At 42.9% G+C, this 16730-nt stretch overlaps 1 protein-coding gene across 1 annotated transcript; it reads right to left on the reverse strand.

Moving 5' to 3' along the window:
- Window positions 1–714: 714 nt before the first annotated feature.
- On the reverse strand, window positions 715–15952 carry fam151a (family with sequence similarity 151 member A). Its single transcript, XM_085378637.1, has 13 exons — window positions 15888–15952; window positions 15573–15730; window positions 13307–13447; window positions 13052–13201; window positions 12820–12982; window positions 12454–12511; window positions 3393–3482; window positions 3163–3239; window positions 2906–3042; window positions 2491–2637; window positions 1651–1757; window positions 1396–1575; window positions 715–1011 (listed from the first exon to the last, which is right to left on the reverse strand). Exons 1-13 carry the CDS (start codon window positions 15950–15952, stop codon window positions 715–717), a joined length of 1770 nt encoding a protein of 589 aa, XP_085234763.1.
- Window positions 15953–16730: the final 778 nt, after the last annotated feature.

Raw genomic sequence — 16730 nt, forward strand, 5'->3', positions numbered from 1 at the left:
CGCTTGACTCCAGTTGGTCTCGTCCGTCCTCCTGTAACACTGCCCTTTTATTGAGGTTACATGAATATGCATAGGTTCATTAACATACGACGTCTACATACAAACAAAGAGTACCTTGCCTGTGTGTATGCGTGTGTGTGTGTGTGTGTTGCTGATCAAAGGGTTAAACATCCTTGGTCAGGAAGAGGGTAGCCTCCCCCTCACCCTAGATGGTTCATCCTAGATAACACGGTGAGGAAGTCCTGCAGTTCATCTAAACAAAGAGCACTTAGACTAGAACAGACGTAGCTACGTTAATCCTACCATAAAACAATAAGACACGGTATGACCTCTCATGCTCCCAAAGTGCTGTCTAATACACACAAAGTTTGCAGACTATCAAGGATCAAAACCTCTACCAATCTACAACTAATTACAAAACTCTAAGCATATATAAGTAAATATTTCTAAGCATAAATGACAATCAACAATACAAATCTAACAAATCACAAACCTCGGACAGGCTCACACAGGCTAAGAGGCTAATTCTGGTTTTGGACTTGGTTCCTTTAATAGAATTTATTATGAATTTTATAATAATCATTGAATCATATATACACAGTATAATGATGTTAACTTCAGCAACCCAAAGCAGCAGCATTTATATACACACTGAGACTCTGTGGTGACTATAAAAGCACATTTAAACCTGCTCTCAGCCCACACGTGCTCTGATCACTGAGGTAGAATATACAGGCTTCTGCTTGCTCTGCCTGCACGCTGTGCACGGAGCTCCTTCACCACAGTGACAGCTGCACCACCTTTCTTTGTGTCCACCTCAATTATAAAGTCGTATTTGTCCATCATTCCCAGTAAAGCATAAAGCTGCTCCTGCCCCGTGGGCAGCGAGGCTGCATTCAGGTGTAGAGCCACCCTCTGTGACACCGCCGCTGGGATCCGAGGAGGCCATCTGTGCTCAGCCAGGACTACAGTGACGTATGGAAACAGGCGCTCGACTGTGGACACAAAGACCTGGAGCAAAGAGAAGGACGACTATGAAACAGCCTAAAATGACACGTTTCCATCGTCTAACTGGATCGGCACTGGACATTGTTGGAGTGAACTTGAGCTTGGCTGACCAAGCCTGAGCAGCTAAAAAGCCTTCATGACGAACAGAGGATTGCATTTGCTTGGGGACCGTCTGACAAACATGCAGCTTATACAACTGTTCTCTCTGTGGGGGTGTGATAGTTTCCCAGCCAGGGTGGACCCTCGAGGAGGCTCCAACATTTACACCTGCTCGATTCTAGTTGGATGGATTTCCAGCCAGGTGTGTTAAACGTGACATGCGTCTGCTCTGTTCTTTATTAACGTATTGTCTGCAGACACTGCTTCGGGGGGATCAGATGTGCTTACTGCTGTGCTGTCGCTGCTCTGTAAGCCCTCCATGCTGATCCACACAGGCCTGTGGAGCTCGTCGGCCCCGTAGGCTGACTGCAGCAGGTTAAGAGAAGCCTCCAGCAGCTGCTGACTCTGGACCCTCAGGTAAATTCCCCAGGAGGTATCAGCAGCCTGCCCAAGGGTCTGAATAACATCCTGAGAACACACACATGATTGGCCTTAATAAAAATGTAACCTGGCTGGTGGTTGGCTGGTGATCTACAGATATACCTGCAGTGTGAGGAGCTCTGAGCTCCTTCCAGAACCTTCTACCAGAAGGACTCCAGGTCGACTGCTGTCAGAGGTCACACGAACGACCAGCATCCCGCTGCCCCCACCTGTTAGTGAAACAGAGTATCAGTGTGACTTTAAGGTGGTGCGACAGCAGCATGTGCAGGTTTACAGTTTGACATCATCAGGATGAACAGCTGATCTGTGACATGCTGCATTATCATGAGGTGATGAGGAGACCGCAGCTGTGAAGGGACGGACAGGCGGTGACCACGACTGATACTCAAAGGGCCAAATGTTAGCCGCACCTCTGCAGCAGTCACTTCCCCGTTGTCCAACACGCCGCCTCGGTCCACTGCGGCTTCAAACACTGATTTCTGATCAAGCAGCTGTGCTCTGTATTCTCTGCTCAGCACAGCTGTGAACACTTCTGGCGCTTTCATTTCTACCAAAACAACAGATAGTTTGCGTTTTTCACAATTGTTACTGTAACGGTCAAAATCCCAGGACATCAGCTTTTCTGCCACCAAGAGTCACTAAGAACATCATCCTGATGACCGATGTGAACGAAAGGTTCAGCTGCCACATGACTTCAGTGCATACAGCAAGTTCACTTTAAAAATACCTTGAGAAAAAACTCACGAGGGATCTCTGAATGCTTCGTGGCACAAATGAGGCAGTTTCTTGGTGTTTCTGGCGACAGTGCCCCGCTGTCATTCATGATGTTACCACCAGATGTCGCTAGCATATGTAAAGTACAACTTTGAGAGCGTGCTTTGCCCGGGCGTTTCAGTCTGGCCCGTTAAAATCAGGTTATAAACCCTGAGGTGTAAAACCTGCCTGAAAGCTGACGGAGCAGGGAGGCCCGGCCGGTGACGGGGAGCAAAGGCACAGCCAGGCGGTTCATGAGGTCTGAGCTGTAACCTGGGTGGAGAAACTCCATCAGATCTCCTCCAGGATAGAACCTCCTCACGCTGTCCTGCTTACCTGTGAACACACACAATGAACCAGGAAGAACTAAACAGAAGCAAACTCTTCATCTCAGAAGAAGCTTAAACAAATGCACACAATGAGCAGAAGGTTCAGTTTCCAATGATTTTTCATGTAGTTTTCTAATAATGTTTTTCTTTAGTCTTCAACAACAGTCAGAACTCACTGAAAACAAATCTGTTGATTTGAATAAATCACACACACACAATTATTATTTTACCCAAACATAGTCTGTGTAAGTCTGCTCCATATGAACGCTCCTCACCTACAGCCTGCTTAAATTCTGACAGCGTGGGTTCATATATGTCATAGTAGACTTGCCACGGGTGGGTGTTGTCACGGACAAACAGCAGGTCGCTGACGCTGGGGTTAACAGAGCCCTGCCACAAAGTCAGGCTGAACCTAGACACAAAACATGACAGTCAGTCTGTGGCGCTCATGGGCAGCGAGCAGCCCCCAGTTACTGGTTTGATTAGCAGATTTCCAGTCATTGCCATAGTAAACGTGGAAGTTATCTGTTACCGTGGTGACTGGTTGAGGAGCCAGCTCAGGTGCTGCCAGCCGCTGCGAACCAGCATGGCGTGGACTGGGAACGTCACCTAAGAGACGAAACGTTGACCAGTCAGCTCTGCCGTTCTCCGACACCTCAGAGCGTTCTCATCCCAGCACGCAACACACCGACGATTTGTCCCAGGCGTGTTGGGATGGGAGCGTGTTGAACTGGGACCACTGAAACCTGGATTCACACTTACCCTTTGAGGTACGTCTTTGATCATGTTGTACATTTCTTCCACCGTGGCTCTGGAGTAGGTTTCGTTTGTGAGCTGGTGAATATAGAGGACCTAAAGAAATAAAGCACATACAGCTGTTATTCAGTCAAAAATATAAACCATGTGTTTACCATCTCCACTGTGGAGGCCAGGCCTCCATCACTCTCCATGATGGGATGGCATGTTGCTGCAGGATGCTGTGGTAGCCATGCTGGGTCAGTGTGCCTTCAGTTTAAATAAATCTCCACCAGTGTCACCAGTAAAGCCCCCCACACCAGCAAACCATCAACCCCATGCTTCACAGTGGGAACCGTGCATGTAGAGACCATCGTTCACAAAGTGGAACCAAAGTTCTCCAATTTGGACTCATCTTGTGTTTCTTGGCCCAAACAAATCTCTGCTTGTTGCTTTTCCTTAGTCGTGGTTTCTCAGCAGCTATTTGACCATAAAGGCCTGATTTGTACAGTCTCTACTGTGGAGCAGGGAAATTATTTTACTGCTATTGCTAAATAATTGTCATTATTACCATTGCATTAATAATATAATCTGGAGTTTATATTGCATTCAGGGGTTGAACAGTGTGTCTTTCAGAAAGGCTAAAAGTAACAGGACAGGAAACAGGCTTGGAGAGTTTTGCAGAAGTGGAAGTTATTTTGAGCCGCAGGCTAAGACGAGGCTTTAACAATGTAACAGATAGCTTTAAGAAGGCCTTAAGCAGTTATGACTATTTTATACACAATGCATATCTGTGCTTATTAAAGAGTTGGAGCTCGGTCAATTAATTGGGGGTCGGAAGCTTTGTTCGGCGCGATGTTCGGACAATCTATTGTGCAAGTGACTTGGAGCCATAGAAGGAATTGCAATACATGCTTACAAAACACTTATATATCAGATCATTTTATATTAAGGTTTTAGTAGAGGTTCTTGGTTAAAACATTTATTTAGTAGAAGATATACACATAGTCTCAGTGAGCCTCTGGTCTAGTGAAAGGTCAGAAGTGCAACAGGTGAATTGAGAAAGAGCATTTGAGGACGAGACACAGACAGTTAGTAGGTGAAGAGGTGACACAAAGAGCATGTGGGGTCAACACATACACACACATTAGTTAGATTTATTTAGAGGAGAGATTAGTTATGTCTCGACAAGAAAGAGGAACAATTCACTTTAAGACAAGAACGGAAAGTACCAGCCATGAAAATAGAAGATGATCTTCTGGGTTAAAAGTCTGATCTATGTATAAAATGTATCTGTGACGCATGAAGGGGCGTCAGTAAATCAAACCCTGATGCTATAAAATATCTGTTCATGCTTTGATTAAGTCGAGGACTACTGGCTGTCTGCGTACAGAGTGTCTTCCCACACGTGTGTAGTCATTAAAATCATTGTTTGACCAAGACCTTCTGGACCATGGGTGGTTTGTACTCTCCTTCCTCAATTGTGAACCTTAACATTTGGGGGCTTCGTCCGGTGGTTGAGGAGGTGTAGATGGAGAAATTTGGTCTTAGGTGGTCTGACGGGCAGACATGAATTCCAGTGGTCGAAGTGAGTGGGCATAAGCCGGCTTATCCAAAAGGTAAGGCACTACCTGTTGAATTATTTCCAAAGTGTGCCAAATTGGACATGATAAAATTTAAGTCTACTCACTGAAGTTACTGGTGGATGTCTGTTTTGATTTTGATGAAAAATCTCATGAGTTGAAGCAGTTAGAGTTCTGCTAAGAAGAAATGAAAGCAGTTAAGAGTCTGATAAGAAAAGTTTAAATACTGGGTTGAAGTCCCAAAGAAATTGAGTTTGAGTCTCAAGTAGTTTGGTAGGGAATTGGTTATTTTGTTGGTTAGAGTCCAAATTTGGTCATAAGAGTGGACCTGAGCGGTCAAATTGACCACTAGGTTGCATCTGCCTCAGTCATACACTTGTTTCGGGTGTTGATTGTTGTTTCAAAGTATTATAAATTATTTTAGAACGGAACCGTGGGGGTTCTAGGAAGCGCAGTGCTCAGAGGTAACGCTTGCCAATGCCAAGGACGCTTAGGCATTGTCCTCAAAGAGGGATAGTCAGTTGGTTACTGTGGAGTTTGGGGCACTCCAGAATAACTAGGAGTTAGAGTCTCCTTACCGTTTGGAACGGTAGTCTGCGCTTTTTTGGTCGGAAGAAGTTGGACTTCGGGCGTGTAACTTTAACTTAACACTTCAGGGTAAGCCTTGGCTGGGAAACGCCAAAAATAGAGCTTCAGGCAAAGTTTGGGTTGGTTGACGCCTTTAAATTGAGTTAGGGATTTTAGAGATGAGGCCAGAAACAGTTAAAGTCTTGATACTGGTTAATTGGTCGCAAAAAACTCAGGGAGTTTATCCGCTGGGCGGTTATTTTAAATTTGTCTAAATTGTGTAGGCGCTAAAGCTGACAGATCTGACAGTGGTTGTAAATATAAGATGTCTTTGTAATATAAAATAAGAGATCTCTGTGTGAAAGGAGTCTGAGGCAATGCTGGAGCTATTTTTAGACGGTGTGTGTGTGAGTGAAAATGCAAATGAGTAAGCAGTGAACTGTTTAAACCACAGTTGGTTTTACAAATACTGCTGCAAACATTGTAGAGTGTGTGTTTAAGATGCCATTTATGTTTATTAGAGGACTATAAATAAAGTATTGAGTTGCCGTAGTGGATGTATAGTAATTGACTGAGTTTGGATGCAGATATATAAATATATTGAGTGCACTGTATATATTTAAGACTAACACATTACTTGCAGTAGTAACTTTTCTCCAGCATTAGTTGCTGGTGTGTTTTATTTTTTCCATTTCTTGTGTGTGCGGTGAGAATTAATGGAGGTTTCAATTTTTCGTTTGTTTGTTTTTGACTTGCTCTTTTTGATTATGACAAGCATGTCTAAAATACTCTTAGGGAAGTGTGTTTTGAGTTATATTCCTCAACTCTGGTCACAGTTTAAGTGTGAATGCGGTGACTAGAAGGTTTTGAATGATGAATAAAGGTGTGAGAGGTATTTCTTTGGTGATGTAAAGTAGGATGTTTTAAAGTTTGAAAGTGTTTTTAATTTGAGAGAGGCATGAGTGATGTTATAAGAGTTTGAGTTTCTTTTTCTTTCAGTTTAAAAACACATAAGTACATACACTTGGTACACCCGTTTACTCTTTGACTTTATTAAAACAGACGGTGTATTTGAGTTTGAATTTCAGTAATTGTATGTTGATATGGTAATTTAGTTTTATGTTAGGTGAAGGAGATGTCCATCTCTGCGTCTTGCAGGATTAAAAGTGAAAGTTGAAGGTTGTGATGTGAATGCTGTGAGTACTCGATTTGAATGATTCTGTGTGAGGTGTACAAAACACTAAATAATAATAACACTATGAAAGTTGATAGTAGAGTGAGTGCAAGGTGGTGTGTGAACAGAGGAAGTCTGAGAGAGAAGTGTGTGCGTAGGCAAAATGCAGAGTGTGTGCGTGAAATAAGGGTGTATTGTTTTTACATCAAGGTTTAGTAGAACTAAAGTAGAACGTCACAAACAAACAAAAGAAGGTAAAATGAAGAGAGAAAATAACTGACAATTACATTAATGAATAGAAAACACACATACACAAAGTGCCATATGTGAAATTATTCTAGGAAGGAATCAGAAGTGAGATAGTTTAATATAAGATGCAATGAAGGAAGCAGCTTACACTCCTTTAATTTCCAGAGCCAGTGTGTTCCCTCCCCTGCCCACTTGGCCCCCGTATCAGGCGAGTATGGAAGGCTGGATAGCCCATGACGGGTAAGATCCCACCTCGAAACCCTGGGACAACCTAAGGCAGGCACAGCCACGATTACTCGGCCTCACTCAGTCCCTGTGAGCTCAGACTCACTGGTGAGATGAAGTGAAGAAGACGGGACCTCAAGGGTAAAGCCGCTGGGCTAAGGCGGAGGGGGTAAGTGGCAAGTGGAGCCCTAACTTCTGGCTGAGGACAAGGAATGCTGTTATTTAAGGGGAAATCAAAATGAGGGTTAGTAAATTTGGGAAAGAAACTGACGGCTTAAGTGGAGAATTATGAAGGAGTCTGACACACTGCAAAAGCAACATACACAAACAGAAAATGCATTAACCTTATAAAGACAAGACAAGCTCATGGAGTTTAATGCATAGACACTGATTAAACCTGGCTAAGAACACAAACATATGCAATAAGGAATAGCTTGCTATTTTGTATGAATGATACAATGGTGTGAATGTTTAATAAAATGCATTTGAGTTTGTAATTGAGGAATAGAAGAAGCCATATGACAAAGGGAGTGAGTTATGTAAACAAAAAGTGATTAAAGTAGTTTTAAAAGAGTGACTTAGGAGTGCTCTCGTACTGAGTGATCAAGTAGTGATCACTGTAGAAAGAAATAAAATAATTTAATGAGTTGGGAATGTTTAAACATATGTTTCTGTTGTTACAGCAACTCATTGAGAGATGACTCAGTATGCAAATTAGTTGGAGTGAGTGGTGACGAAGGAACTTCCTGTGTGTGTGTGTGACTGAGGAAGTGACTTTCAGAAGAGGAAGCATGGCAGAGAAGAGGAGTGCAGATTTGGGTAGGAAATAATTTATAGTTTAGTGATATGTTGTTGTAAGGGGGTCTTATGCTGAATGTAAGTATGTTACAGAGCATAAGGGGGTGATTTTTGTGTGCAAATTGTGTGGTTTTAATGAGACTTTCGGTGTATTGAGGAGGTGAAATTATGTGGTGGCAAAACTTGTGTGTTTAAGGTTGTTGAGGTTGTTGTGGTGATGGGTTGATTCTGTCAGTTAGGTTTGGGTTGTTGTTTTTGTTTTTAATAGAGGGAGTTTTAGGAAACATGGACATGTCTAAAAATTGGGCCCATTATTTTGTAACAGTGCACTTAAAGAAAACCTGTCAGGTGATTTTGTTTTGTTTTTATGAGCTAACAATCAGCTCTATTTTTTCATTTCTGTTTTAAGCAGGCCTGCAACAGTGAATAACGGCGCTGAAAATTCTCGGAAGAGCAAATATAAGGGGGCTTTCCAGATTACAATTGGCTGAGGAGAACGCTACCTGTGGGGACTGATCAAGGTCGTAAGTCCCTGTAAAAAGGATTTTATGCGAGTCAATCCAGTCCAAAAGCATAAAGAAATATTTTCCTATGGAAAATAAAAAATGACTGAGCTCATTTTGCTGAGGGTGGAGAATCTGACGCGGGAAGCTCCACTATCAGCAAATACATGGTGTGACTGCATGTGAGTGAGGATGAATTAATGTGGACAAACAATTGTTTTTACCAGAGAAAATTTCTGTTTTGTTGACTGGGGTTAGATTATGGGATTATAGTATATTGTTGGGAGAATGCCGATTGCTAAAGGGGAAACATTTTTTGATGTAACTCAGTTATCATTAATTGAAGAAACACATGACTGATAACTGTTCTGTTTTAAGTTTATTTTTATGACATAGATTGGATCATGAGTGGGGAAACTGAGCATTTTTAAGTTTTGTATAGTATCTTGACACATAAAATGTATCAAGATAAAGGGGGGTTTAGGGTTTAATAATTTAATTGTTTAATAATTTAGGATCATTTCAGGACCTTTTGGGTTTTTGATCATTTGGATATGGTAAAACTGAAACTGTTATTTTTAAGTTAAGGTTAAAGGATTAAAGTGAACTTGTCACGGTTTGCGGGGCAAGCCGTGTGGAGTTGTAGAAAAGGACCCAAAAGGCGGCAGCTCTGGTGCAGGTGAATATTTATTTACAACGGTGGGCACAAAACTGTACTGGTGGAAAAACAAGAAACCGGAAACCTAAACTGGGTAAGCTAATAACACAAACCAGAAACGAGGATGCAGGGAGGTCCGGGGAAATACACAAGAGACGCAGGGAGACCGAGGGGAAACAATACAGACGAACCAGGAACTACAATAACAGAAGACACAACTTAAATACACCCAGAGAACACAGGGAGATTACACACAGGTGGGGAACACAGGTGACACTGATAAACATAACGAGACAGGGCAGGAGTGAACACAACATGTCGCATACTGACGAGAGACTGTCAAAGTAAAACAGGAAGTACACAGAGGTTCAGACAGGAGGAGAGAAAGCACGGGGAGAACACAGACATAACAGGCTGGGGGAAACATGGAATAAACACAAAGAGAGACGAGAGCTCATAAATGCACAGAGGGGCACAAGGGGGTAAGAGTCACAAAGGGAAAAAACACTTAGGGAACACCACAACAGGACACCTCAGAAAACCTGGCCTAAATAAGGAGCGAAAATACAAGGAACCAAGAATACTGGGCCAACATGGCCCAGGACCATGACAGAACTGAATCCTGTTTAGAAGATACAATGCCGGTTTTTCAAAGCTGTGAATAAATCCTTTGGGGAAAATTAGTGAGGGTTGAAGGAGGAGAACAGCTTTGATTTCTTTTTCATTTCTAGAAGTAGTGGTTATAATGTAGGCTTACACATACAGATATTACATAGGAGGTATTTTTAGGATAAAGGGGAGAGCTTGTAAATAGAAATGATTTTTATACATATTGCATTTTTTGATATGAGTTATTGAAGTTATTGAAGGATTGCACACGCTTACAGACACAGAGTTAAGAAACACACATGACAGTATTGATTCCAGGCAAAAGGCCTCAAATTCATTTAGCTTTTTGACTGAACTTAAAGAAGGACCAAAGAGGAAGGAAAGCATATATTTTGGTTAAGTCTGATAAATTAGAATTAGAAGGTATTGTTACATTAAAGGGAGCAAAATGAAATAAAAAGGCTATACCAAAAACAGGTGATAACATAGGAAATGTGAGGTTAAAATGAAGTTAACACATAGGACGTTGAAGAATATATATAAATACAAGTCAAAAAGTTAAGAACATAATTAGGATCATGCTTTTGATTACAGAGTCCCAAAAAGGATAAGTTAGGGAGAGGCAGGAAAAGGTGTTTTGTTTCCTTTGCAGAGGATCGATCTCGGCGACCACAGGAGGGGCGAGGATCCTGGAGATCTTGAGGCCTGCTGAACCACCAGAGAGGGACCGAGAAAACCTAAGCTTACACATGGAGTGTTCTCGAATGGGAGCTGGTTGAGCCAGAGGACGGCTAGAGAGGGTCTGAGCGAGGACACAATGTATTGCGACCTCTGGTGTTCCAGAGGTCGAGAGAGGGAGTGTGGAGCAGGGAAATTATTTTACTGCTATTGCTAAATAATTGTCATTATTACCATTGCATTAATAATATAATCTGGAGTTTATATTGCATTCAGGGGTTGAACAGTGTGTCTTTCAGAAAGGCTAAAAGTAACAGGACAGGAAACAGGCTTGGAGAGTTTTGCAGAAGTGGAAGTTATTTTGAGCAGCAGGCTAAGACGAGGCTTTAACAATGTAACAGATAGCTTTAAGAAGGCCTTAAGCAGTTATGACTATTTTATACACAATGCATATCTGTGCTTATTGAAGAGTTGGAGCTCGGTCAATTAATTGGGGGTCGGAAGCTTTGTTCGGCGCGATGTTCGGACAATCTATTGTGTAAGTGACTTGGAGCCATAGAAGGAATTGCAATACATGCTTACAAAACACTTATATATCAGATCATTTTATATTAAGGTTTTAGTAGAGGTTCTTGGTTAAAACATTTATTTAGTAGAAGATATACACATAGTCTCAGTGAGCCTCTGGTCTAGTGAAAGGTCAGAAGTGCAACAGGTGAATTGAGAAAGAGCATTTGAGGACGAGACACAGACAGTTAGTAGGTGAAGAGGTGACACAAAGAGCATGTGGGGTCAACACATACACACACATTAGTTAGATTTATTTAGAGGAGAGATTAGTTATGTCTCGACAAGAAAGAGGAACAATTCACTTTAAGACAAGAACGGAAAGTACCAGCCATGAAAATAGAAGATGATCTTCTGGGTTAAAAGTCTGATCTATGTATAAAATGTATCTGTGACGCATGAAGGGGCGTCAGTAAATCAAACCCTGATGCTATAAAATATCTGTTCATGCTTTGATTAAGTCGAGGACTACTGGCTGTCTGCGTACAGAGTGTCTTCCCACACGTGTGTAGTCATTAAAATCATTGTTTGACCAAGACCTTCTGGACCATGGGTGGTTTGTACTCTCCTTCCTCAATTGTGAACCTTAACACTACTCTACTCAGATGTGTCTCTACTCTGTGTGGCATCTATCTGGGCTCTAATCTGAGCTGCTGTTAACTTGTGATTTCTGAGGCTGGTGACTCGGATGATTGTATCCTCAGCAGCAGAGGGACTCCTGGTCTTCCTTTCCTGGGGCGTCCTCATGTCAGACAGTTTCATCGTAGTCTTGATGGTTTTTCTGACTGCACTTGGGGACACATTCAAAGTTTCCGACTGACTGACCTTCAGCTCTTACAGTAATGATGGGCTGTTGTTTCTCTTTACTTAGCTCATTGGTTGTTGCCATAATATGAATTTCAACAGTTGTCAAATAGGTTGGTACACAGCTAACTTCTGCACAACACGACTGATGGTCCCAACACCACCAATGAACCCTGACAGGCTCACCTGTGAGGTGAAACCATCTCAGGTGACGACATCATGAAGCTGAGAGAAGGCCGCAGCTCTGTCAACAAAACAAAGGGCGGCTACTCACAGGACTCTAAATGTATTTTAGAGTTATCATTGTTTTCTTTGCTACATAATTCCATATATCTTGCTTTGATGTCTTCAGTATCTACAGTGTAGAAAGTAGTAGAAATAAAGAGAACCATGAAATGAGAAGGTGTCCAAACTCTTGATGGGTGATGCATGTCAACATTAATTCAACTGTCTTTAATTTTAGGGATCACAGGAACATAAAAGCTGTTTTGTCTACTTTAGCTCAAAGGATCTTTTTGAAGCTCAAAGTTCTTCTTCCAGCTTTGAATTCTCTCATAAATGTCAGTTCAGGATTCCTTGAGTCTCTTCCTGTTTCTGACAGGAACATTCCCAGAACCTCGTCACATGCCTGGTATAATGGTTCAATGGGGTTCTTACTGCGAGCGTGCCATACCTTCCACCCAGGAGACAAAGTCACATCTGGAAACTTGTCCTGAATGAGTTCCAAAAACCTGAAAAAAGAGGGAGACATAAACATGGACTGATTCTTACGTAGCACTTTCCTGCTCTCCCAAGTCTCCACACCACACTCACCCAGTCACTTTCTTCTAAGCTTTTTAGTGCTTCCTAACTACATTCGTGCTGAGATCGGAGAGCGACCTGGGGCTAGTATCATGCCCAGGGACACTTGGCATGCAGACTGGAGGATCCAGGGATCGAACCACCAACCTCCCGATCAGTCTTTAGATGTTAGACATTTTCCCTTCCTAATTCTGAACTCTGTCCAAGGGTCTGTGTCCGGTCTAGCTGGATTTCATACCTGCTTCCATTGACTGGAGCTACAAAGCTTGGGACGTTGGGGCCTCTGAGGATGTCTGCATTCAGCCACACAGGTCTGTTTAGTCCCTTGTTGCTTTCCTTTTGTTTAAGCAGGTCCAGTGACAAACCCACTGATTCCAGAGCCTTAAAGTCCAACTTGATGCCTGCAAACGAACACGCCTTTAAAAACTGTGATCAGATGGACTTTCTGTGGAAACAGTTCTGATCTGTACCTTTTCCAGAAGCCAGTACAGCATCTAACCATTCGTCGAGAGTGTTGTCACTATATATGTCGGGAGGGTGTGCCATGATCGGCACTGGCTTTTCATCAGGGGTCCCATAACCCATGAGAGTGACGTCAGCTTCCAAGATCATGGTGTCACCTGGAAAGATGACAGGAGGCGGTGCTTGTTTTGTCTGTACCTGACTGTAGGTTCAGGCACCGACACCATCAAATAATGCAGTGTTGTCTGTGTGAGTGTTTTTACCCATGAGCGCTTTGTACATGTCCTCCTTGCTGTTGGCTCGGTGAAACCACGTAGCCAAAAGGCCGTCCGCTTCACTGATGTTCCCCGTCTGCACCAAGTACTCCAGCATGTCTCCACCAGAGAACGAGGCAGAAGACGGAGCTGAGGAACACGATTGGACAGCAAGACAGTGACGGAGTCATAGGTACGTAGTCCCTGTCACAGCAGAACTGGGAGCTTTCAGCTAAAACAGCCGACGGTGTGTTTGGGGAGGCTGCTCTTTGTTGGGAGAGCAGCTTGTTTAAAGTTCATTCATTTCTTCAGCTTAAAGATTCTGTCAGCTGAAGCGAGACAGATGGGATTTGGCTTTTAAAGAAGGTTGCAGATACTCATGAAGGCAAGGCAAGTTTATTTGTATAGCACAATTCAACAACAAGGTGATTCAAAGTGCTTTACAGAGACATTAGAAACAAGAACAAATAAAAAGCATGATTTAAAATTGATTAAAACAAGCAAACAAACAAACAAACAAACAAACAAACAAACAAACAAACAAACAAACAAACAAACAAAACAGTATATAAAATCAAAACAGATAAAATCAGTAGTTAAATGTTAGTTTTGAAATTTAAGCTTAAAGTGTGGATTTGGTGCTTTATTCAAATGCAGCTGAGAACAGGTGAGTCTTCAACCTGGATTTAAATAAACTGAGTGTTTCAGCTGATCTGAGGCTTTCTGGGAGTTTGTTCCAGATATAAGGAGCATAAAAGCTGAATGCAGCTTCTCCGTGTCTGGTTCTGACTCTGAATGCTTTTTTCTTAGTGTCTTTTTTAAAGAAGCTACTGTCACATATTACTCAAAGAGACCAAGGTCTAACAGCACAAAACACATCGTGTAACATTATCTTTGTTACACATTTCATGTCAGTTGATTCAAAAGTCACACAGTTCAAAGCAGCCGTGTACTTTTTGTCCACATGACTATGGTCCTGTCATAAGACCAGAAGCCAAATGATGAGCACTCATGCATCATGGCATTGCAATGAGCTGCAGTATGATATCAAATGAACTTTGATCACTGTAATCACTGATTTTAGCAGCAGCAATATAAAGTTGTGATGCTGACACAGCGAGTATTTAAGTGTTACGTTTGGAGAAGGCACACTGCTGGAGGCTGCAGCACCCTGTGAAACCCTGCAACACTGTGGGCTGTTTCACCTGTGCAAAGACATCTTACTGTCGCTGTACACTCAGGTGAACTCTACATGCAGTAGGTATGTATGTCACAACACTGCCAGTCGTGCACTTTGAGCTTCCATTCAACTTTCAGAACCACGGCTAAGCCTACAGTCTGTGTTTGGCCTTATTAGACAGACACGGTGAAGAGGAAGGAGGGGGACACACGCAGCAAAGGGCCGCAGGTCGGACTCAAACCGTGCTGCACGTGGTCGCCTGCTCATCCAACTAAAGCAGCGCCCTGGTCTTTACAGTGAAACGTGGTGATGATTAGGTTAGGTAAAAGCAGTAATGTCATAGTTTACTGATGGTGTACATGACAGCAGTTAAAAAATCCTGAACTGAAACATTTGGAAGATCTATGGTGCAAACAGAAAACAAGAAACAAAGCTTTGGCACGTCTGCTCAGATTTGACTGTTGTTCAGATCCATCCATCCATCCGTCCATTTGCTTCCACTTATCCTTTTCAGGGTCGCGGGGGGCGCTGGAGCCTATCCCACCTGTCATAGGGCGAGAGGCGGGGTACACCCTGGACAGGTCGCCAGTCTGTCGCAGGGCCAACACACAGGGACAGACAACCATTCACACTCACATTCACTCGCACATTCAAACCTAGTGGCAATTTGGATTATCCAATTAACCTATCCCCACAAGCTGCATGTCTTTGGACGGTGGGAGGAAGCCGGAGTACCCGGAGGGAACCCACGCAAACACGGGGAGAACATGCAAACTCTGCACAGAAAGACCCCGGCCTGATGGTGGAATTGAACTCAGGACCTTCTTGCTGTGCGGCAACCACCGTGCCACCGTGCTGCTCAGATCCAATGCAGAGAAAATGCTTTGAAGGCCACAGGTGCTGCAACCAGCTCCAGCTGGACTCTGATATTATTGCAGTTGTATATAATACAGTATATAAGTACAAAGTACTGTGAAATGTACCTCTGGTGATGAGTAATAAATACATTTACTCAGGTATGTTTCATCATCTGGATCATAAACAAAGTTGCATCATTGTTTTATCATATAAATCGTACATATTGTAAAAATGTACCTGGCGTCTTAGTGAGCAGCACAACAGGTACAACGATGACAGTCAGCAGCACGATGAGCACAACAGCCACAGACGACATTATCAGCAGTCGTTTGGGCAGCACGCCACGCTTCTTTGGGCCTCGCTCCACTCGCTGGTCGTCAGCCTCGGGCTCCATCCTGTGGGGATACACGATTAATGCTCGTCGGTCTATTCTGTGTTAGAAGCAGCATTTCAGCATGTTGTAGAGGTTTACCTGACCTCACACATGCATGTCTCACAAGTGTACATGCTGCTTCATCCATTTTATTAAAGAGCAACTGATTTGTCTCCAACCTGTTTTGCTTTCCTTCTGATCCTCCAGCAGTTCGTTCATCTCTCCTTTTGTCCTCTCCTGCCATTCTCACACGTCTCCTGTCTAGGTTCAAATGTCTAAGAAGTCGGAGACCTCAGGGAGCGCTCGCTCTTCTTTTATACGATCCTTTATCTCAGGTGCAGAGAACAGTTTTCCTTCTGATAAGGCGCACACACTCTTCAGTGTCCACTTGCTGCCTGACGAGCTGTGAAGCTCTTCTGTTATGTAATCTTCACTGTTCTGGGATTACAACACACCTTGTAACAAATCTCCCTCTACATATTTTGTCCGTGTTTGGAAGAATTGTGCATTACTCCACAGTGCCACACGGAAACATGGGAGGGATTATGGCATGAACATTTTCACATTTCTACAAACATGTTACTTCCCACAGGTTCGTGTGTCAGCCATCTGTCTCATAGTTACAGCACTGGTTCCCAAACTTTTTCTGCTGCGCCCCCTTTGTTTTACAAGAAAAATGTTTGCAAATACAAGTAATCTGCAATAAATTACAGGCAGTAAGAAAATAAACTACTAACTCTTTTACGCTGCGTCCGCACCTACACGGGTGTTTCTGAACACGCAGCTGTTTCGTCCACGTAAACGGCGTTTTCACAGAAAACTGGGATTTTTAAAAACCCTTTGTGTTTACGTGTGGACGAGGAATACAGAGTTTGTCACGCAACATCAAAGGTATGCGCCTTTTTTCACGTCACGCTGTGGCCACGTTATTGTTTACATGAGATGAATGGCAGAATGATAGAGACGAAATACTGTTAATCTGACTGTCTGCAGGTTTACACGCAGTTACTGTCCCTCTGTTT

Source organism: Diplotaxodon limnothrissa, linkage group LG18 (genome assembly GCF_057381915.1).
Source record: "Diplotaxodon limnothrissa isolate DT_005_m linkage group LG18, D_limnothrissa_male_GT1.1, whole genome shotgun sequence".
Lineage (NCBI taxonomy): Eukaryota > Metazoa > Chordata > Actinopteri > Cichliformes > Cichlidae > Diplotaxodon > Diplotaxodon limnothrissa.

Coding starts and splice junctions, on each gene's coding strand:
- fam151a (XM_085378637.1), bottom strand. CDS start 15,952: ATGGCAGGAGAGGACAAAAGGAGAGATGAACGAACTGCTGGAGGATCA. Junction 15,731..15,887: donor TCAGAAGGAAAGCAAAACAG/GTTGGAGACAAA, acceptor GTATCCCCACAG/GATGGAGCCCGAGGCTGACG. Junction 13,202..13,306: donor CATGTACAAAGCGCTCATGG/GTAAAAACACTC, acceptor TCATCTTTCCAG/GTGACACCATGATCTTGGAA.